This window comes from Cryptomeria japonica, chromosome 8 (genome assembly GCF_030272615.1).
Source record: "Cryptomeria japonica chromosome 8, Sugi_1.0, whole genome shotgun sequence".
NCBI classification, from domain to species: Eukaryota; Viridiplantae; Streptophyta; class Pinopsida; order Cupressales; family Cupressaceae; genus Cryptomeria; species Cryptomeria japonica.
Window position 1 is genome coordinate 112,829,561 of NC_081412.1, and position 22,735 is coordinate 112,852,295.

At 38.2% G+C, this 22,735-nt stretch overlaps 1 protein-coding gene across 4 annotated transcripts in view; it reads left to right on the plus strand.

Annotated features, from left to right (window-relative positions):
• Nucleotides 1-1,197: 1,197 nt before the first annotated feature.
• LOC131031296 (probable glucan 1,3-beta-glucosidase A) overlaps nucleotides 1,198-22,735 on the plus strand; it is a 57,746-nt gene continuing 36,208 nt past the window's right edge. For 2 of the 4 annotated variants that reach the window (XM_057962378.2, XM_057962377.2), the window contains exons 1-9: nucleotides 1,202-1,511; nucleotides 1,600-1,718; nucleotides 1,829-1,948; nucleotides 3,298-3,492; nucleotides 3,603-3,761; nucleotides 3,902-4,071; nucleotides 4,335-4,490; nucleotides 4,984-5,336; nucleotides 5,461-5,640. In XM_057962378.2, coding sequence (XP_057818361.1) covers nucleotides 1,328-1,511; nucleotides 1,600-1,718; nucleotides 1,829-1,948; nucleotides 3,298-3,492; nucleotides 3,603-3,761; nucleotides 3,902-4,071; nucleotides 4,335-4,490; nucleotides 4,984-5,336; nucleotides 5,461-5,640 — 1,636 coding nt within the window. In that variant the 5' untranslated portion in view covers nucleotides 1,202-1,327. Of the gene's footprint in view, nucleotides 1,512-1,599; nucleotides 1,719-1,828; nucleotides 1,949-3,297; nucleotides 3,493-3,602; nucleotides 3,762-3,901; nucleotides 4,072-4,334; nucleotides 4,491-4,983; nucleotides 5,337-5,460; nucleotides 5,641-8,595; nucleotides 9,294-22,735 lie in introns of those variants that run through there. The other 2 variants (XM_059210098.1, XM_057962376.2) reach the window with 2 other exon arrangements.

Here is a 22,735-nt window from a genome sequence, read left to right on the forward strand (position 1 = left end):
CATAGGGTTGGCCTTGTGTTACAAGGAAACATGTTCTCCTAGGTCAACCTTTAGAAATATGTATAAATGATTGAAGATAATGCACAATCACTATAAGTTGATGTATACATATTTGTTATTCATTTTAGTGTATTGAATCTATTTTTTGTTGTTGTTGATTGCTCCATTAATGCTCGAAGATGAGAGAGAACTTGCAGATTTTAAATGTCTAAAATGAATTTTGATAGATGCCTTTACATACTAACACGTATCGTCATTTTTAATAAAATGTGTACTTACTGATTCAAATTTTAAAATTAAATTTTTTAAAAGATAGTGGTTAAGTTCTATAACTATAGAGATGACCTTAGATGGATAAATATACAAATTTAGCAGATAATCACTAGATGAAGTAAGTGCACAAATATATATAATCAATGAAACCCTTGTGTGAATATTAAGATAAGGTGTGTGTGCGCGCACACACACGCGCGTTCGTGTGTGGATGCACACACTCATGCGTGTGGGTGTGCATGTGTAGGATTTTATATCATCTTCAAAGAACTTTTAACTATGGGAACATGAGTCTTTAGGTTGAAACCTCTTCAACTAAGAATAAAAAACTAAGGGATATCCATTCTCCCAAATTTTCCTCGAACATGATCCCAACCTCATCTCTTATAATATTGAGGCCTTGCACTCAACAAGACTTCATCCCTAATGAACTTATTTATAATCATTCAACTTCACCAACATACCAATAATATATTTATTGAAATAAATAAACACATAAAAAACTCAACTTAAATTGTTTATGAATATACGTGTACTCTACCTAGTTTCACCATGAAAATAGTTTGAAATCACTTTCATTAATCTATACAAAATTTCTGTTATTAAATTTGACTCAAAGTACAGATTGAAATCCAATTAGTTATAAGAATATAGTCAATAAAATTGGAAAGTACGATTGGATCCCTGCAGGCTACCAATGGAAATTTCTATTGGACCTTCACTAAAAAGCTTTTGTATTTGAAGACAACAATGGGAGGTGCTTTTCTGGGAAAGTGCTGATGTGTGAACAATTCCCAAGTTAAAGTTTGTGGCAAAACGAGATGTTGCGATGGAAATTGTTGAATACACATCTGAGAATAATAGAGGACAGGGATATGTGGGCCCATATCTCGTGGACGAAAAAGTACGAGACGTTAGCCCGCCAGCCTTTCAGAACAAGCATATTGCCTTATATTTGAATCCACCTCTAAAGTTCAAAAAAGAGAGAAAAAACACTTTTCAAATTTTGTCTTGAACAGAGGCACTACTCTGCAACAAGCCCACCTCCATTTTTATGTATCCTCTTCCTCCTCTCTCTGGGTCTCGTTTTCCTCAATGCCCGATGGAGACAGGTGTAAAGAATGCAGTAGACCAATACCTTATTATTCATATTGTTGTTTCCATGGGTATTGGTGCTTGGAAATGGCAGCAGCTTCTATTTCTTCTATGCCTCATTCCCTTAGCTTCTACAACCACAGGTATATTTATGTGTAATTTACTTGTAAAAAATGTTCTGGGTTTTAGAGGATTTACTTTTGAAATGACGGTGGTGTTATATTTTTACAGAGAAGAGGAAGTTGGAGGGGATTCCCAAGGTTAGAGCCGTTAACTTGGGTGGATGGCTTGTTGTTGAAGGATGGATAAAGCCTTCCCTTTTCGATGATATCAAGGATAATGATCTTCTTGTAAGCCTATTGCATTAGTGCTTCCATGTTTTACTGTACTGTTCTGATTGTATTAGTTTCTTTTTTTCTCCTACTCTAAGAGCTGACTATTGGGTTTGTTTTGAGGATAGGATGGTACAAAGGTTCAATTCAAATCACTGAAACTGAACAAGTACCTTAGTGCAGAGTATGGGGGTGGGCACAGTATTGTGGTTGATAGGGATGACAACTCTACCTGGGAGACATTTAAGGTACGCGTCGAGAACCTTTTCTCCCCTGGTTTTTGTGGGCATTGATAATGCAACTGTCTTTTGTAGGAATGCTTTGTAAAAGAGAAAATGGATGCATAGATGGAAATTAAATTTGTGCCTCTGACTTGTGAAAGTAGATGAATTTAACTCTAGAGTACATAAACTTATGATAGCTAATTAACAGTTCTTATAAATAACCCAACTAATGAAAATAAAAATTAATAATCTAAAATAACAAGAAAGAAATGATTCATCATTACTAAACGAAGTAAAAAAGGGTTTTCCAAATGTGAAAAACTAGGCAATTCTGTGAAAAGAAGTTCCATTTTTCAAAGGAACAGCCAAAAGATTTACGAAAGGAACTTTGATAGAGTGCATGATTCTAGTCTTTATTATATTCTGGAGCAGGAGTCAGGCAAACATCCCTCTTGATCACCACAATAGGATTAGTATAGAATCTCTTGAAATTATCAGAGATTCAGAAGAATGGCCTGGGTTAAGAAGGTCCAACACAGCAATCTTAAGCAGGATACTCGCCATGCACCACTCTTAATATTTGCAACCAATGGTCCTCCAGAGGTTAGATATAATTGATAATATGGAAATGCCTTTGTAGTGTAGAGTGTGAACAGGGGAGGGTATCTGATTTGTCACACAACATCAAAACAAGCCCATAGGACTGAGGTATTTGTATGCAAAGCCTCGTAATGGTATGTAAAGTAATATGAATTGATTGTAGGCCGTTGTTTACAAGATGTTAAATGTGGTAGACACCAACAATGGTTCAATGGAATGAGGTCAAAACCCTGTGAAATGAGACATTAGAAGTAACACAGACTAACCAAGCATAAAGATCTCTAGTGCTGATTCCAGGATGATTTGAAATAAATGCATATTAAATTAGTCATTGAATATGTCTTTATCAAAAGTATAATTTCAAAACAATCTGCAGGAGGTGGTTCAAAGTTGGTCTTCATGTGGTTTCTGGCTGTGTCAAAATTTCATAGATTAGACGTTCCGTTAAAGCAAGGAAATACTAAAATATGTTTACTAGATCCTAGAAGCTTCCTTACTTCAATCAATTCCTTTGCACTCAGGGCTCTGTCTTGCATGCTAATAAGTTTATAAACATTAACTGTTTAACCTAATCCTGAGGAATCCTTCTGATTCTTAATATATAAGGGAAATCCTGTTTTAAAGTTGCCAATATTCAATATCTAATATACTGTTCTGGGCAAATACTGATTCATCCTGTATGTGTATTCCAAGAGATTCCACCGTGCTTCTCTGGGGATAAATTTTGTAAGAAGTACTAAATCTGGACTATAAGACTTGTGGTATGGGTGCAGTTGTGGAGAGTCTCTGATGGCAGATACCAACTTAAAGTGTTTGGGGGTCAATTTATGACAGCTGAAAATGGAGGAGGCGGCAATGTATCAGCAGCAGCAGATTCTCCTGGTGATTGGGAAACATTCGATATAGTTAGGCACCATAAACATCGAGATCGGGTACATATCAGGGTGTTTAATGGAACGTACATGCAGGTATGTGATATGATTGGTATTTGGAAACCTCTATTACCCAGATAAGGAGTTGCTTTTGAGAAATAAAGTTTAAAGTTTCTTATGATCTATTTTGTATGAACCATGGGCAGGCACAATCCGAGGAGCAGCTGACTGCAGATTATCAAGGAAAACCCAGATGGGATGACAATGCAGCAACATTCCAGATGAATATTGTGGCAAATGATTTGCATGGAGATTACCAACTTGCAAATGGATATGGTCCTAAGAAGGCAAAGTCTGTTTATGATGTAAATATTGGTTTGCTCCTTCTTTTTGCGTTGTCATTTACATAGGATGCCCTAGTTGGAGATTTCTAAAGTCTTATTTTTTAAAGTTATATGCAGATTATCTAATGCAGAATCTCGTGCTTGGGACTGGAAAATTGCAGAAACACAGAAGCAGCTTCATTACAGAGAAGGATTTTGGTTTCCTTTTAAAAAATGGTATTAACACTGTGAGAATTCCAGTTGGATGGTGGATTGCATATGACCCAAACCCTCCAGCCCCTTTTATAGGAGGATCTTTGCAAGCCCTTGACAATGCTTTTACATGGGCACAGTAGGTTTCAATATTTTTATTTTGTTTTCAAAAAAGTGCTGGATACATATTCCCAAGTGTATACTGACTAGAATAACCTTTACATATTTTAGAAAGATGACTACAAAAGTTGTTAAAACACCCCAGGGACATATACATCCACTAACCCACCTTTGTTTTGGTGGGGTGAAGGGGTTTGGTTAGAGGGAAGGAACATACATTAGGTAACTCTGGTATTTTGTTTTAGCTGCCAAATTGAAGTGGAGTATATATTTTTGCTGCAGGAAACATGATATAAGGGTTATTGTTGATCTTCATGCAGCACCGGGCTCACAAAATGGAATGGAGCACAGTGCCAGTAGAGATGGATCCGCTGACTGGGCTAACTCTACACAACATATTTCTCAAAGTTTACAAATTATTGACTTCCTTGCATCCAGGTTTGTGTGAAACTACTTATAAACTGTGCTTTCCAATTTTTAAAATACTAGAGGACAAGAGTACTTAAGAGAATTGTTCGTTCTCTCTTTCAAATTTTTAGAAAGTTTATATTGGAACTCAAACTTTCCAATGCCCATAACTTATAAGTTATAACTATAGTCGGTCCAAGTAATCACCCTTAGCAGCAATTGGTAAATTGTATAAAAGAAAATTGAAGCTAGTGTTGTAGGAACTATTGATTATAAACAATTGGCTGAAGTCATTTTTCGCAGAAACTAATATTTATTTGATGGTGAAAAGGAATTATTGCAGCAAATAATTAATGCACAATATTTTTGTCTGTTTGTCAAGATGAGATCTGCTTGTATAGAAGGCCTGTTTTTATTTTACATTGCGGATACATACACTTACTGTTGCTCTGATCTGATCTCTAATGTGTTCAGCAACCATATGTTTGATCATAAATCTAATCATGTGATTGTCTTCTGACAGATATGGTAACAATTCTATGCTCCTAGGCATTGAATTGCTAAATGAACCTCTTGTAACTACTGTTTCTGTTGATGTTATAAATAAATATTACACAAATGGCTATGAAATTGTGCGAAAGCATTCTTCCACAGCTTATGTAATCATGTGCCAGAGGATTGGAAAAGCTGATCCACATGAGCTATATCAATCAAATGATGTATTTTCAAACGTCGTAGTCGATGTTCATTATTACAACCTTTTTGACCCTTATTATGAAAACTTGACTGCCCAAGAAAATATTGATTTCATCTTGAAGAACAGGCAACCTGAGCTACTAGCTTTAAACAGTGCAAATGGTCCTCTCATATTCGTTGGTAATGTAGCAGCATCTTCCTTGTTCCATCCATCTATTCCCATGCGTTGATCTTTGTGTCACAATTTATTTTTTTGCTTGTTTTTTATTATTAACCAAATTTTCTTTGATACTATGATTTACAGGTGAATGGACAAATGAGTGGAAAGTAAAAGGAGCTTCAAGGGAAGAATATCAAAGGTTTGGCGATGCCCAATTGGAAGTTTATGAACAAGCTTCATTTGGTTGGTCATATTGGACTTTAAAAAACCAGGACAAGCACTGGGATTTTGAGTGGAATGTTCAGCACAAGTATCTTAAATCTGGTAAGCCTAAATGTATTTTTTTCACGAAAGTTTCATGCCTTATTTATCACATTGTGTTTGCCTTTGGTCTGCTTTCTCTGAAATCTATAATCATCCGTAATGTCTTTTTAAGGACAATTTTTGGCATTCAAGATTTTTTTTATTATAGCTGCCATTAATTTCATGGATTTCCTAGGTTTCAATGTGATGAACCTGTGAAAGATGAGGCCGCCTGGCCTGGATGGCATTATTGGCTGCCAACTGTGCAAGTTTGTCTCCTTCCAGAAAAATCAGAGGAAGAAATCAGATTACTGCCAGCTGTTAGTCTTATCTTTTGTAGGAAAAAAGAATCAGATTTGGTCTGGAATCTTCTAGTTAGAACCATCGACTTCTTGAAGAAGCCTAGTTTTGTTTTGTAGTGACAGCTGTATCCATTTTGTCTTGTAGTGACAGCTGTATCTTAGAAGGAAAATTAGATCTATTTTGTCTTTAGCATCTAGCCACCCTAGGGTTTCTTGTGAAGGAGTTTTTTTTCTATTAAATATCAGAGGTTCACAATACAAAAAATACCACCAGCGAGAGTTCCACAGTCAGAGATACATCATATAGTTAAGCCAATCTACAATCCTCAAAAACTAACCCAAAAGCCGCATAGTCAGATAATATATACAATTGCAGATTATATAGGAGGTCAATACATAACACAAAAGGGACTATTCAAACATAATTTCTCTATCCGGGGAGCTGGAATCCCCCACATTCTCCATCCAAGCTGTCTATCCCTGTGCGCCATCACACCATCTCAGCACTTTACCCCGCAATATGGGGTCCACATATGGATGAATGATTGCTTCAGCCACTGGGATATTCTGCACCTGAGCATGCTGTCCTTTGATATTCTGTTCATTGAGCTCTCTCACAAAATTTTCCAATCCAATTTCAAATGGGGATCTATCACTGGAGGGTCTAGACCAGGTGAAGCCATGAGAACTTTCTGTTGTGAACATCATTGCAGCTCCATCTTTCAGCAGCCTCTCAAAATTTGTACGCGCAATCCTCATAGCCATTGTCACCTGCACATTAATGTCATGAAAGATGAGTCTCCTAAGAGACTCAGTAAGGTTCCTGTCTTTGCCATTAAAGAGGTTATCATTCCTATCATTCCAAATAAGCCGCAGTATTTCAACAGAAAGAAGAGACCAAAAGAAGTTAGCATGTTTCTTTAAGCTTTGGATATGACCAGTCACAACATCAAGGATATCAATATTATAACCAATACATAGGCCAAAAATCTTCCATGTTTCTTTAGCAAACAAGCAATCAAAGAATATATGATTAACAGACTCAGGGACCTGTTGTGACGTATTCACACATCGCCCCATTGCAAATGGGGACCCCTGCTTTTTTTTTGCTTTCTGGGGTTCGCTTTCTAGGTGTTTAGGGTTTTGTCTGTTAGCCTTTGCAGGATGAGTGATGTCGAGGGGATCGTTGGATTACAGGCTTTGCTTGAGCCAGGGTGAGTCCACAGGGCCCCAGAATTAGGGTTTCTTTGAGAGTCTTCCTTAGGGCCTGGTTTTGATCTTGTTGCTAATTGTGTCTTGCTTTGTGAGTGGGTATCATTCTTGAAGGTCCGAGCTAGGTCAAGTTGGTGAGTGATGAAGTCTGGAATGTCATCCTGATCTTCAAATGCCCTGAAATTTGGCTAAGTCTGGAATGCCTTGATCCTGAAATTTGGCTAAGTCTGGAATGTCTTGATCCTGAAATTTGACTAAGTCTGGAAAACTGAAGAATCCTCCAAAAACTAGATTTTGCAATATAACTCCTGGAGGTCCGAAACCACTCTCAAACATCCTGAAAGTATATATGGAATATAACTTAAAGTATAAGAAGGAAATGTCACTTATACTTAAATGTTATATTCCATAAAATGATCTTGACGAAGAGTCCAAAATGTCAAATTTCGCTCCTGACCCTTCCAAAGGGTCCAGAGCAAAATTCTCCATAGGACATTCTACTTTGACCAAAACCTAGAACTAACGCATTCCCAGGCTTGAATGAAGGAAAAAACGCTTGTTTGAATGAAGAAATGTGAAAATGAAGTCAGGATCTTGGCCAAGATTAGGAATTTCGCTCCTGACCCTTCCAAAGGGTCCAGAGCGAAAATCTTTATAACTCTTGTTTTCCTCCTTATTTTGGCTAGGCGTTGGCTTGATGGGAGATGAATGGGTATGTTTTTGCCTTGAGAGGGAGTTTGATTGATTTTGAAGAACAAGATTTTGGCCTAAAGGAGAATTTCTCTCCTGACCCTTCCAAAGGGTCCAGAGTGAAATTCATCATAAACTTCATTTGCTACCTTGTTTGACTTTGAAACCTTCTTCCTCAGGTGGAAAATGATCTAAGTTTGCTTCTTGAAGTGGTTCGAAGTTTGAAAAGTGAGTAATCTAGCCTAGAATGAGATTTTCGCTCCTGACCCTTCCAAAGGGTCCAGAGCGAAAATCCTAGGATCACCTACTTTCTTTGCAAGACAAGTTAAAATTTTGATTTTTATGGCCTAGATAGGAGTGAGGCAATGTGTCCTTAGTCTTGGAGGAGAATTGAAGTTGAAAGGATGGAGGAACATGCTCAAAACTTGAAAATCGCTCCTGACCCTTCCAAAGGGTCCAGATCGAAAATCACTAAAACCATCCTTTTCTTCAAATTTTGTGCTAAGTAGGCTTGGACTAGGGTGAGAAAAGCTATTTGGAATGCCTTGGAAGGATGTTTGACCTTCAAAAATGTGAATTTTGAGCTAAAGTTGGAATTTCGCTCCTGACCCTTCCAAAGGGTCCAGGGCGAAATTCTTATAGGGTCTGTTCCTGGAGAAAATCTTGGGCAAGTTTCATGTTAATATCTTTTTGCTGATGATTTAAGTTGAAAATGCTATGTTGAAATGAATTTATCATGTGTCCTTAATCATCTTTTGGTTTGTTTTGGCAGATGAAAGAAGACCAAGCCAGGACAAGGACGACCTTCTCCGGTCCAGCATCATCAAGGACGACCTTCTCCGGTCCAGCATCATCAAGGACGACCTTCTCCAGCATCATCAGGGACGACCTCTTCCAGACCAGCATTTGAAGGAAAGATACTCCATCCATCCTGCACATCAAAGACAAAAGAGGATTAAAGAAAGGGTTCGTTGAAGAAGCAGACGGTGTCAGAAAAGTTAATTAAAGTCATCTTCTCAACATCATCAAATTGAATATCTACCAAGTTGCAAGTGTCAGACAAGGTGGCGTCCCAGTCATCATCCCTCCATTTGGATTGGTCTACCTCAACATGTCCAGGTTCAATGTACCTGACTCATCAAAAAAGACACAAACTTCGATGTACCTACCCCGGCTATCCATTGGTCGAATATTCCAAAGAAGACATGTGTCCAAATAATGCAATTATTTCATTGGTCAGAATTAAGTTTGTTGTAACAAACCCTAATTAGGGTTTTCATTGTAAAATCTCGACCATTGATCTCAAATTGATCTAAGCCATTGAATTGTATTGTGGGCACTATATAAGCCCTGGCTCTTCATTTGTAAAGGCTAATGGTTAGTCAATAATAGCTAATAGTTAATAGTTAGTAATAGAGGCCAGAATAGTAGAATAGCAATTAGAGTAGATTAAGAAGAGAAGGCAAGACATTGTTGCCTTAATTGTAAAAGACTTCTTTTCATTGAAGATATGGTGGAATATGTTGTTTCTTTGCAATGTGCATGGTCTCTTGTTGAATCTTCATTTTTGATGATAGATGATTAAATTGAGGGAAGAAAATTGTTGAATGCACCTGTGTGGAATCTGTCTAGTCCATACCACTAGCCTCTTACTGATGGTAAGTGCGCCCTGTGTGGTCAACTGGCATAAAATGAGCTTAATCTTAAGTTGTTACACGTCCATTGTTCATGCATTATCTTGAATGGTGATCATTGTCAGATGGTGTACGATTTGAACATATTGGAAGCATCCCTTAGAAGATCGCACTGAGTTGGTGTTGAATTGTTCAGCCTGATGGTGAGACCCAGCCCAGTAGGACTCCACCTAGTCATCCATCCATTTTCTCGCATTCTAGGTAGTAGAGTAGAGGTCCTGAACCCTGCATCTTTTGTCATTTGTTTGTCTTCCAGTTAGTTAATAGGACCTGTGATTCCAGCAAATCAGACGTTTAGGTTGTCAAGTGTAAGTCCCCTTGTGATTCCAGCAAAATCACATCATACCACAGAGAGCTTATCCACACGTAGAGATCCTACATAACGGAACCTTGGAGTTACTCCGACTGATCCTTCAGTGAGATCTTCAGCAGTCGGGAACTTTGTTCAAGAGAGGATAAGATACTTCGGTATTTTATTCTGTGTTTGGTCGTGTACAAAATACACATCAATAGGACCCTGCAGCAGGAACAAGAACTAATTTCCCCACTGAATTATGGATAGGAAGCTTATGGAGCATAAAGAGCCAACAAAAAAACCTCTTCTTGGGTTCAACCGATCTGCACCAAAGAGTCTCAAAAATCTTCTGCCAACGGACAACATCAAGGCTTACCTTCCAACAAGAATTGACATGGGAAAGAATGGCATCACTATCAACAAGGAGGGAGTATATGGCTTTAGCTCTGGTTCTAGGCAATGGGGACCCATCCGGCCATTTATAGAAACAGAATCTGGAGCAGTCAACAGAGCAAGGTTTGGGAAGACAGAGAGGTGAAGAGGCTTCTCTTAGCATGGTATAGGTTTTTCTATGCGAGGGGGGGACATTATATTCTAACATGATATCATTCCATCTTAAGAGATGCCCATCTCTAATAATATCAGAAAACTTCTCAAGACCTTTCCTTGCCCAAATTTTAGCAGAGCAACCCTGAACTAGAGCCAGAGGCTTACCAATATATTTCAGATTCCACCAAATAGAGCGTTCACCACAGATTTCCCCATTCTCCGACACTATACCATTATGGAAGATATAGCCTCTTACCACCTCCCAGGCTTTCCAAATTGATCTGAAAACAAGAGAACCAAATGGTCTAACCTCAAAGTCCCCAACAATGATATCACAAAGATTCAAACCTCTCCAATTAGGGCTCTTTTTAGGAACAGATTTACTGATATTGTGTCTAATCAAGATTTTCCAAGGTTCCTCACCTTGCAAGGCTTTAAATATTCATTTAGCTGCAAGGGAAATTCCTTGCCATCTTAGATCTTTAAGACCTAACCCGACTCTATGCTTATTCATAGTACACCATTGCCAATTCACAACAGTTTTGCTGATGAGTTCAATATTGATATTGTCTGGAAGTTCCTTGCCGGGCTCTAAGGCTACCAACAACCTCACATTCATAGGCGGCAAAAGAGATGTAGTCGCATCTATACGCAAGCCCAAAGGTTCGATCAAATTAGGAACAACATTCCAAAGATAAGGAGGAATGTTTTTAATAGTAACCCACATAGGGCACGACAAAGCAAGGATTTCATCTGCATTAACCGTCGGGTCCCTTGAAATGGCCCTAAAACAACCCGACCCTATAGTTCAGAACTGCCTTTTTACAACCTCCCTTTGGCTATTAGGGTTGTTGAAAAAATTAAAAAATAGGCCCTTTTGAACCATCCTACAGAAGGAGAAAGAAAAACCTAACTTCTTGCTCCAGTCATTATGCAACCAAGAATTCAAATAATTCCTAGAAGGCAACTTGTTCAAATCCAAAGCCGGAAGAAATATAGCTGAGTTCCTAAGCCTATTCTTTTCTGACAAAATAACATTAGCCATTTGCAAATTAGGGAAAATAACCAATGAGGAGGCAAAGGGAACCTTACCTCCTCCTCTGTTGCTACCTCCATCTTCCGATTGCTCCTCTCGTGGTAATAACTTCGCTCCTTCCGGAAGAGCCACCGAAGGTTTTCGAGCCTGCTTGAAGGTTTTCGAGCTGTCTCCCGTCGAGTCCTTTGAAACATTATGCTCAACTCCAAGTGACTTGGAACCCATAACGAAGACAAATTAAAGGCCTGCATTAATGACGTTCGCGCCAACAGAGCCGACCAATCCTTGACCCGCATAAGGCAAGCCTCACATGAGCGACCGACCAAGGAAGTACAAAGCGCGTTCAAGTTGCAGAGCCACGGTTGGGTATTGATTTCCTAAATTATCAAAAGAGGTTGTGAAGGAGTTTACCGAAATTGCCCTATGTTATTATATATTGCAGTCTCAGTTTGATTTCAGAGTATGTTGGATAATTTGTATGCTGTTGTGCACACCTGGTTGAAGGGACGAACCCCCCACGAATCACCTCTGCTCTGTTGTGCATTGCTCAAACTCCATTTTGGGTCCTCAATATCTATAGCTGAAAGTCTGCTGTTAGAGGATTCAACGTCCTGTAAGCAAACTCCTGTTGTTAAGAGTTTTGTTCCAATTTTCTATGAATAAATCGGAATTTTAGAATTTGTAGTTTTCTAAGTAAATCTACGTAGCACAATGAAATGTTTGAATGATTTATAAATAATTTTGGAGTTCAGTTTCTTTCCTTATATCTATATTGTGTTGGCAAGTCTGTTTTTGAATTTAATAGCTTAAAAAGACCAGGAGATTCTGATCATATAGATCTTAGGGTCTTTACAGTGGTATCAGAGCCTTAGCCTTGCTAGCTGTGGGTTTGTTTTATGAGTGAGAGCGAACATCGGTACCATTTGAGAGAAAGAAAGAAGAGTTCCAACATGTGCGACAGTGATGAAGATGCAAAGGCCTACTTTAAACATTCTGAAGCCTTGAAACTCGGTCTAGCAGAGACATTTAAGGAAGTCACCCAATTGCTGAGAGGGCTTAAACATAATCAAGATGGCGGGAATTCCGCTAATGAGAAAGGTGAAGGAAGCGTTGCCAATAAAGGGAAGTCTACCCTTTAGGATGAAGGAAACAATTTCAATGAAGCAAGATCTGCCTCCGATAGTGAGAGGAATTTAGCAAAAACATTTAGGGCTAAATTTTTGTCAAATGAAGAGGTAAAAAGGGATCAACTTGACCAAATTGATGAAATGGACTGCCTTTTGGTGGAGTATAATATGTTGAGCGAGGCAGTTAAGAACCATATGTCTTTCCTTGAGTACTGTGGATTGAAATCCAAGGGTGGACATAGGAGGGAGTATGATGGAAGAAAAGACAATCAACAACGCTTGGGCAAAATTACTTTACCTAATTTTGATGGAACAAGCAGTACCACAACAAGATCTTGGTTACAAAATGTAGACACTTACTACTCATTGAACCCAATGACAGAAGAAGAGGCCATCAAGTTCGCCACCTTACACTTGGAAGGAGTAGCTCACGAGTGGTGGTATCATGGACTCATAACTCAAGGACATGACTCAATTTCTACCATAGAAGATTTCAATCAAAGGCTGATTGAAAGATTCGACAGAACTGACCCCGAAGTTCATTTTCGTAACCTAGCCCAATTGAAGCAAGAAGGTAGAGTGGAAAATTATGTGTCAGAATTTCAGAGACTTGCGGTAATGGTACCCAATGTGACAGATGGGAGATTGATAGTGCTCTTTGCGGAAGGTTTAGCTAAGACACTTAAGGGGTTACTTAAAGCCTTAAACCTGACAACATTCCAGGAGGCCATCACAACGACCCTCAACTTAGAGGATTCAGTAGTAAAGGATACCTTCAGCAGGTTGAGGACAACCCCACCTACACAGTTCAAGAAAACCTTTCAAAAAAATCCAATACCTCCAAGGATGCCTCTAGCAAGGTCCAATCAAACGGAAGTTAGTAGGAATGAGCTAAGGCGGAAGAAGCTGTGCTTTACATGCAAGGAACCTTGGCAACCAGGGCATTGGTGCTTAGGTAAAGGGCAAATACATTATAATGAGGCGATCTCCAATGATGATATTGAAAGTGAAGAGGCTGAAGTTGAAAATGAAACATAAACAATTGAAGAGCCTCCCGCATAAAAGGCGTTTTGAAGGGACAACGAGTAATCATCCTTACTGACAGTGGAGCCACCTATAATTATGTAAATGAGGAAGTAGTGAGGAGGCTTGGTTTGAAAACAGTTCCGATTGAAGGGTTTGGAGTAAAGGTAGCCAGTGGTACTACTCTTTCTTGCACTCAGAAGGTTCCCCAAATGGAGTCGTCTATGGGGGAGTATAAATTGAAGGGTGATTTTTATGTGATTGACATGGACATGTAAGTAGTCTTGGGTTGTCAATGGCTGCATGCAATTGATAAATATGAGATTAGCCACCGAAAGTTGGAAATGACTTTCCTATATAATGGAAAAAGGATAGTACTTCAAGGAATGTCCAACAAAACAGTGGAAATATCGGCCAAGAGGATGGAGTGGGTGTTCCACAAGAAACAAGTTGGCTCGGTAGAAAAATGGCTTATTACCAATGCAAATGATGCAAAGAAAGAAGGTGCTAACAACATGCAGATTCAAATCATTTTGGATAAACATAATAAAGTCTTTAGAGACATACCCTCGGGTTATCACCAAGTGGGGATTTCCAACACATCATTGAACTTGAAGAGGGGGCAAAACCAGTGATGATCACTCCATATCGCCATCCTAATATTTACAAGGAAGAAATTGGAAAGGCAATCAAATAATTACTCCACATGGGGGAATACAAGGCCTAGTTCCAGCCCTTTTGCATTTTCCGTAGTGCTGGTCAAGAAGAAAGATGGAACCATGAGAGCGTGCATTAATTACCGAGCTCTCAATAAGAAGACTATAAAGAATCGTTACCCAATACCACGCATTGATGAATTGATTGATGAGTTACATGGAGCCATCTTCTTCTCTAAAATTGATTTGGGTTCAGGAAACCATCAGATCAAAGTTCGGGATGAAGATGTACACAAGACAACATTCTGGTGTCACTACGGGCACTATGAATTCCTGGTGATGCCCTTTGGTTTAACAAATGCTCCAACAACTTTTCAATCATGTATGAACTAGGTATTTATTCAGCAGTTAAGGAAATTTGTTCTTGTCTTTTTTGATGGCATCTTAGTTTATAGCAGATCTTGGGAAGATCATCTTAAACACTTAGATGAGGTTTTGGGAATCTTAGAACAAGATTCCTTTTATGCCAAAGCATCCAAATGTGAGTTTGGGTTACAAGAAATCTTGTATTTGGGCTCCAAGATCAGCAAACATGGAGTAAGTGTTGATGAGGATAAGATCAAAGCCATCAAAGAATGGCCTAGAGCCAACAACTTAACACAATTGAGGGGATTTGTGGGGCTATGCAGCTACTACCGGAGGTTCGTTAGTGGATTTTCACAATTGGCAACCTAACAAATCTAACCAAGAAAGGATAGACAACATTAGCCCAACAAGCTTTTGATAAGCTTAAGGAGGTTTTGAGTTCGTGCCCCGTCTTAGCAATTCCAAAATTTTCACTCCCTTTTGTTTTAGAATGCAATGCATCTGGAGAGGGAATAGGGGCTGTTTTGATGCAAAATAAACACCCTATAGCTTTTGAGAGTAGGAGGCTTAAGGAGGCTGAACGTAAATTCTCTATTTATGACAAGGAAATGCTAGCCATAATGCATGTGTTGACCAAATTCAGGCAATATTTAGTTTGCAATAAGTTTGTGGTAAAACTGACCATAGTAGCTTAAAGTATTTCTTTAATCAGCTAGAACTGAATGAAAGGCAGCAAAAGTGGATCAGAAAAATCCAAGCTTATGATTTTGATATTGAGTATGTAAAAGGAAACAACAATATAGTGGCAGATGCTTTATCTTGGAAACCTCATTTGCATTCTCTCTCTGATATAACCTCTAATTGGAAAGCATTGATTACAGCTGAATATGTAAAAAATTCATTTGCTAGTGAAATCTTGGAGGGCAAGGTACAAGATGGCAGGTTCAAAACAATGAATGAGTTGATTCTCTACAAGGGGCGGGTATATCTTACGCCTGAATCTAAAATGAAGGAGAAAATATTGAAGGCATGCCATGACACTCCATTGGCTAGCCACCCAGGATTCTACAAAACATATAAACAGGTATGGGAGCATTTTTCGTGGAAAGGATTAAAAAAGGATGTGATGCAGCATGTAAGGGAATGTAAGGAATGTCAATAGAACAAAGTTGAGCATGTTTTTCCAGCAGGGTTACTGCAGCCTCTTCCTATCCCCAACCAAAAATGGGAAAGCATATCTATGGATTTTATTCCCTGTTTGCCAAAGGCCCAAGGCAAGGATTGTTTATATGTGGTGGTAGATAGACTCACCAAGTATGCAAACTTCTATGCTATATCATCAAACTTTAAGGCACCTCAAGTGGCTGATCTTTTCTTTAGGGAGGTCTTTAGGTTACATGGGTTGCCAAAACAATTGTGAGTGATAGGGACAACGGATTTATTAGTTTGTTTTGGCAAGATTTATTTCGCTTGACAAGAATGGAGTTGACACCTAGTACCAGTTATCATCTGTAAACGGATGGACAAACATAGATAGTGAACAAGTGGATTGATGGTTATCTACGAAACTGCATAACAGGTCAACATCATGGGTCAAATGGCTACATCTTGGGGAATACTGCTACAATACTACTTATCATATGTCAATTGAGATGTCCCCCTTTAAAGCATTGTACAACTATGATGCAAACTCCTTTGTGGTTTTGATTCTCACTAATAGTAGAGTAACTAGTGCTACGGATTTGATTCAACAGAGCAAGGATATTTTGGAAGCCCTCAAAGAGAACTTGCAACGAGCCCAAAATCAGAAGAAGATGCATGCAGATAAACATAGAACAAAAAGAGCATTTGAGGAGGGTGATTTGGTGTTTCTAAGGTTACAACCTTTTAGACAATCTTCTATGAAGGGAAGTAGAAAAGAGAAGCTAAAACCACGCTTTTATGGTCCTTATCGAGTGAATAAAAGGTGGGACAGGTTGCTTGCGAGTTGGAATTACCACCCGACAACAAAATTCACAATACTTTCCATGTTTCATGCTTAAAGAAAGCCCGAGCAAACAACGGATCAACCCGTCCAAGGAGCTCCCTCCATTGGACTATGAAAGAAAATTGATCCTTGAACTTGAATCTGTTCTGGATGTAAGGGAGAAGAGGTTACGTAACAAAGCTATTCTAGAATATCTAATCAAGTGGAAAGGACTACCACGAGAAGATGCAACTTGGGAAGGAATTGAAATCTTTGAACACCCTAACTTGAAATTGCTCGAGGACAAGCAATAAGGGGACAAAGGACTATGATGAACTCGTGAAAGATGAGGCCACTTGGGATGGATGGCTGTATTGGCTGCCAACTGTGCAAGTTTGTCTCCTAGAAAAATCAAAGGAAGAAATCAGATTACTGCCAACTGTAAGTCTTATCTTTTGTTGGAAAAAAGAATCAGATTCGGTCTGGAATATTCTAGTTTGAACCTATTGGTGTCTGTTTTATCATCTACCAAACATTAGAATAAAGTACCCAAAGATAATTTACCCTCTCTTGAAAAATCAATGCTTATGCTAAGATTGCTAGAAGATCATATGGCGATTCCAAGGTTTCTTTAGTCAGGTCTTGACGTGTGGATAAGCTCAATGGGCGTTGTGATTTGCTGGTAATACACAAAGGGACTTACACTTGGATTGTTCAATTCACAATGAAGGTTTAGATAATGAAGCTCTATCAATTGGGACTTGGATCATGAAAAACTGGAAAGGAGACAAGGGTTTAGAAGTTCTAATCTATTCCTAAGAATTCAAGAGATGGTATTGATTAGCGATCTCAATAAACCACACTTTGCTTCACCTCACTTAAGACAACTACACAAAGCGGATGCAATCTTCTAGGGATGTGCTTATGATCGGAAGTTAAGCATACACAAAGGAAAGCTCAGACTAACTTTGCACAGTGAATGAAAATCATCCATTCACCAAAAATATGAGTGGAGAAACACCATAAATCAATACTTATCAGATCTTGCATTCAATCTAACATACATGAAATAAAATCTAACTAATGTGTTGAGGAAATTGAAAACCTCGCTAATCATTTAGATAAAAGAGATTACAAGGCCTTAAGAGAAAGCACACAAGTAATTTATTATCTGGAAATAATCTTCTTGCAACAATATTTCAAAAACCTCACTGTCCAAATGAGAGGAGGCAACCTTATATAGTAGTCAAGAAATTATGAACGACCGAGATCGAAAAATGATCAAGGGCCCATATTGAAAGATAAAAACCCTAATTAGGGTTTCCCAAAACTAACTACCCCTTGACCAATGAGAAAATTACATTTGGGGACACTTGTCCTTCTTGCTAAATATGAACCAACAATAAAAATAGAAGGTTGTTGCATTGTGAAGTGTGCCCTCTAGAAGCTTTTGTGGATAAATTAGGTTCATTGAACTTGGACATGTTGACTTGGAACAATCTGATTGGTTGGAAGATGACGAGACACCACCTCACCGTGTTGGATGTCTTCCCTGAATTCTCCAATCTATGTGAAGAAATTGTTTGAGTATGGAAATTTGTTTCTTCTTGTCACCATCTGATTCTGATTGGGAGCTTGTCTTTAATTCTTCAGGAGATGAAATCCTTCAAGAAGTCAGAAATTTATTTAACTTTTCCATATCTTCACCAAGTCTGAGGATCTTTCTTTCTTGATATCTTGAAATTCTTTCAAGTGCCTTGAATTTGGAGAATTTCTCTTTGCCTTCACCACAATGGAGGAATTTGGAGTTTTCAATGAAATAGTTTTTTCCCATACTTAGCCAAAATTTGTCCATCTTTATGCTCGGACGAACCTTGCTCGTGGTCCTGTCTTCAATTCTCAATTTGGCTCGAAACTCCATTTGTGTTTTGTGTGATTATCCTGCCTTAGCTCTCATCCAAAACCTGCAAAACCAAAAGAAATTAAGTTAGAATCCTCATTTTGAGCATGAATTTTGATGGTTTGATAGCTAAGTATATCATGATTTTCACTCTTTCTCCAATACTTAGCCTTAAAATGGGGTTTTTTAACACTTGGATATTCTGGAAATCTCAAGAAAAGCCCCTGAATATAACCAAACTCAGGAAGCTGCATGTTTGATTTCAATCGAAAATCAGAACTAAATCCAAGACAACTTGATTGAGATCATACTGACTTGTTCACAAGGCAGAAAATGAGAAAGAAGAGAAGGATAATCTGTTGGATTCATTCTTTCTTTTAAAATTTTGAAGAAAACCAGGTTGAGAACCCAATACTCTGCCCATAGAATCCATTTTCAACTTTGGAAGAATGAGGAAGAAGGGAAAAGAAGCTTCCAAGGAGGTAAAATCAGAAGTTTAACTCAGAAAATTAATGAATTTGCCCTCCAATCAATCAAGGTTCTTCCAAAATCTGTGTGCAAACTTGTGGAAAATGGTTGAAAACTCAGACTTATACTTGAAATTCTCTTGAAATCTTCTTTCAACCTGCAAAACTCTTAAAAATTCTCTCAAAATGTCTTTCGCCTGCATAAAACCTCTTAGAAACTCTCTCCACTTGCTATCCAAAACTCGAACTTCATGTGAGAAAATTGAAGAATGAATTGTATTTGTATTGGAGTTTGAATTCTTCACAGAAGATCTTCTAAAATTTGTTTCTAATTTGTCCTTCCTACATCGAACTTGGACATTTAGTTAATGAGCTTGATTTGAATCACTTAAAAAGTTTCCAATTTTGATGCTTAGTTGAACTCAATCCTTTAAAGGCAACTTTTGTCTTCATTTTGAGTCTGACTTGATCCCTTAAGAAACTTTCTATTTTGAATTTTGAGTTGAGTTGAATCACTTAAGCAAGTTCTGATTTCTAAAATGAAAGTTTCTATTTTGAATTTCAGTCTGCAAATCGAACTTAATCTTCAAATTTCCATGTTGAAAAACTTTCTAAATTTGCCTTAGTTCGAATTTGATCAAGATCTTTGCTGACATCATATGGGAATATTCCTTTATTCCAAATTTAACAAGTTCCTCATGAGGGCGGGCTTCATTGATTTCATTCTTCAAACTTGGGCGGACTTGGTTAAGTTTGTGCACCATTTTCTTGCTTCATATCCAATCAAGGGCGGACTTTGTGAGTTTCTTTCCCAAGTAGGAAGGCGGACTTTGTTGAGTTTGTGCACCACATATCATGCTAGGGCGGACTTTGTTCATCTTATGCACTCAACCTCTTCATAGGGTGGACTTTGTTGAGTTCATACTTCATGCCACTCCTATCTAGCTTCAAGGTGGACTTTGTTTATCTTATGCACCTTAGGAGGGCGGACTTGCTCAAACCTTTGCACTTCTCCCACATGCTACTTCCTTCACCTTTGGGGGGACTTGATCTGATCTTTGCACTTCACTCATTACTTTGGGCAGAGTTCAATTCACTTAGGAACCTTTCATCTGCAGCATAGGGCGGACTTTGCTCTCTTTCTTCCTAAGGCGGACTTGAAGAACTTCTTTCCTTGCTGATCAAATTATTCAGGGCAGGGTGGACTTCATTCATCTTATGTATTTGGTCTTTGTAGGAGGGCGGACTTTATCATCTCCATGCACCATTGACTTGCTGTCTCTACACACTTCAAGGCAGACTTGAATTGCTTCTCTCCCTTTTCACCTTATACATGGCAGACTTTGTGAGTTTCTTTCTCCATCATGGGGCGGACTTCATCAAACCTTTGCACTGTGTACCTCTTCAAGGCGGACTTTGCTTGACTTGGGCACCGTCTTCATATCCTTGGGCGGATTTTGTGATTATTAGGAACCAAGGATAAGCAGACTTCAAGAATCTTGTGCACCAAGGTAAGGGCGGAGTTCAAAATGTTGATGACCCACCTCACCTTTTCCAAGGCGAACTTGGTGGATCTTAGGAACCATAACCTTAACCAAGGGTGGACTTCATCATTGTCAGGAACCACATGATCAAAACTTGAAATCTCCATAACTTGTGCAATTTTTTCCAGATTTTCTTGAAATTTGAGATTCGTACATCTTTCATCCATTGAATTCCTCAGGACCCCTAAAATATAGGGAATTGGCTTTTTGGGTCAAAACTTGGATTTTGGAGGAATTTGACGATTGTTTTCAGTGCATCTCAGTGTCAATAGTGCAAACCCTAGACCCCTTTCTGAAAATAAAAAAATCAAGGTTCCCTAAAAAATAGGAAAAACTTTCTAAAAATAGCCATTTCGGGGATCGTGCTCAAAATGCCAAAAACAAAACTTCCTAAAAAAATAGGAAAAATAAAAAAGCAAAACTTTCCGAAAATAGAAAGTTCAAATTAATCAAATCAATTGCAATCTTTGTCCTTTGGCCTTTCTGGGAACTTTGACAGTGTCCAGACTCTGTTCTAACCATGGCTTGCACACACTGACTCATAATGCTCAAAACTGACAAACTTGATGCGAGAGGTCACAAGGGACTAACAAAAACCCTAGAAAGAAGGAAAAAGGGAGGGTCCCCATTCTCAATGGGGCGATGTGTGAAAAAGGTCACAACAGAACCATCGACTTCTTGAAGAAGCCTAGTTTTGTTTTGTAGTGACAGCTATATCCATTTTGTCTTGTAGTGATAGCTGTATCTTAGAAGGAAAATTAGATCTATTTTGTCTTTAGCTTTTAGCCGCCCTAGGGTTTCTTGTGAAGGAGATTACCTAAACCGCCCTATGTTATTATATATTGCAGTCTTAGTTTGATCTCAGAGTATGCTGGATAACTTGTATGCTGTTGTGCATGCCTGGGTGAAGGGACGAAACCCCCACGAATCACCTCTGCTCTGCTGTGTATTGCTCAAACTCCATTTTGGGTCTGCAATATCTATAGCTGAAAGTTTGCTGTTAGAGGATTCAGTGTTTTATAAGCAAACTGCTGCTGTTAAGAGTTTTGTTCCAGTTTTCTATGAATAAATCAGAATTTCAGAATTTGCAGTTTTCTAAGTAAATCTATGTAGCACGATTAAATGTTTGAATGATTTATAAATAATTTTGGAGTTCAGTTTCTTTCCTTATATCTATATTGTGTCGGCAAGTCTGTTTTTGAATTTAATAGCTTAAAAAGAGCAGGAGATTCGGATCATATAGATCTTAGGGCCTTTACATTCAACTTTGTGAAAATAAATTTATGTATTTGTTTTGACTTGAGAGAGATCTTGATGACAAAAATATTTTCGTATGTAGTATTTCTTTTTTTATTCTTAGCAGTTTGCATTATCCTTGAATTTTGTGCCATTTCTTTTATGTTCTCTAGTAGTTTGGAACTTTACTTGAATTGAAACGGACTTATATTATATTGAAACATATAGGATAAAGATAAATCAAATAAGCTCCACCATGCACAAAAGAACACTAGGCACCAATATCTTGAGGTACCACTAGTATTGAGATACTTGCTATAAAAGAAAAGGATGGTTTTCTTGGATGAATAATAGAGTGGAGACCCCTAGGATATATTTAGAAAAATACAATACCTAGCCATTTATTGGTACAGGCTGGCCTCAAGTCACATAAATCAAGTTATTAATATCCCTATAATAACCACAATATAGGCCGATATTAGTTGTATATAAGATAAAACAAAATAGTAACTAATTGAGTTTTAGAACCATAACTCCGAGGGTTACCACAAACTAGTATTTCAAGGGGAATCTATGTTAGGATTACACCAACGTGCTTTGATTTCACTAATATATTAATGTTGAAAAGAACCAAACTAGATCAGTGGGACTAGGAAGTACATGCACATATAATAATGCTAGGTAGAAAGAAACCTAAGCTTTGGGAGTTAACTAAACATGAATACAATAAAATGTAAATACGCAAACATAGTAGAAGGGAAGATCCATCAATGAAGCACAAGGCTGAAGAAGACCAATGTTGGACATAGAGATGAAGGTTTTTAAAATAATAAATACTAGAATGTGTAAACATAATAAGAGGGAAATATCCTCCAATGAAGCACAAGGCTGAAGAAGACCAATATTGGACTCAAAGACAAAGGTTTGAAACCAGCATTGTTATGCATCTAGAACAAATCTGGTCCAAAAGGATTGACACCATCATTGTGCACTATCACTAAAGCTCTAATATAGAGCTTGATAATGTCCATGCAGTAATGTCTATAGTTGAGA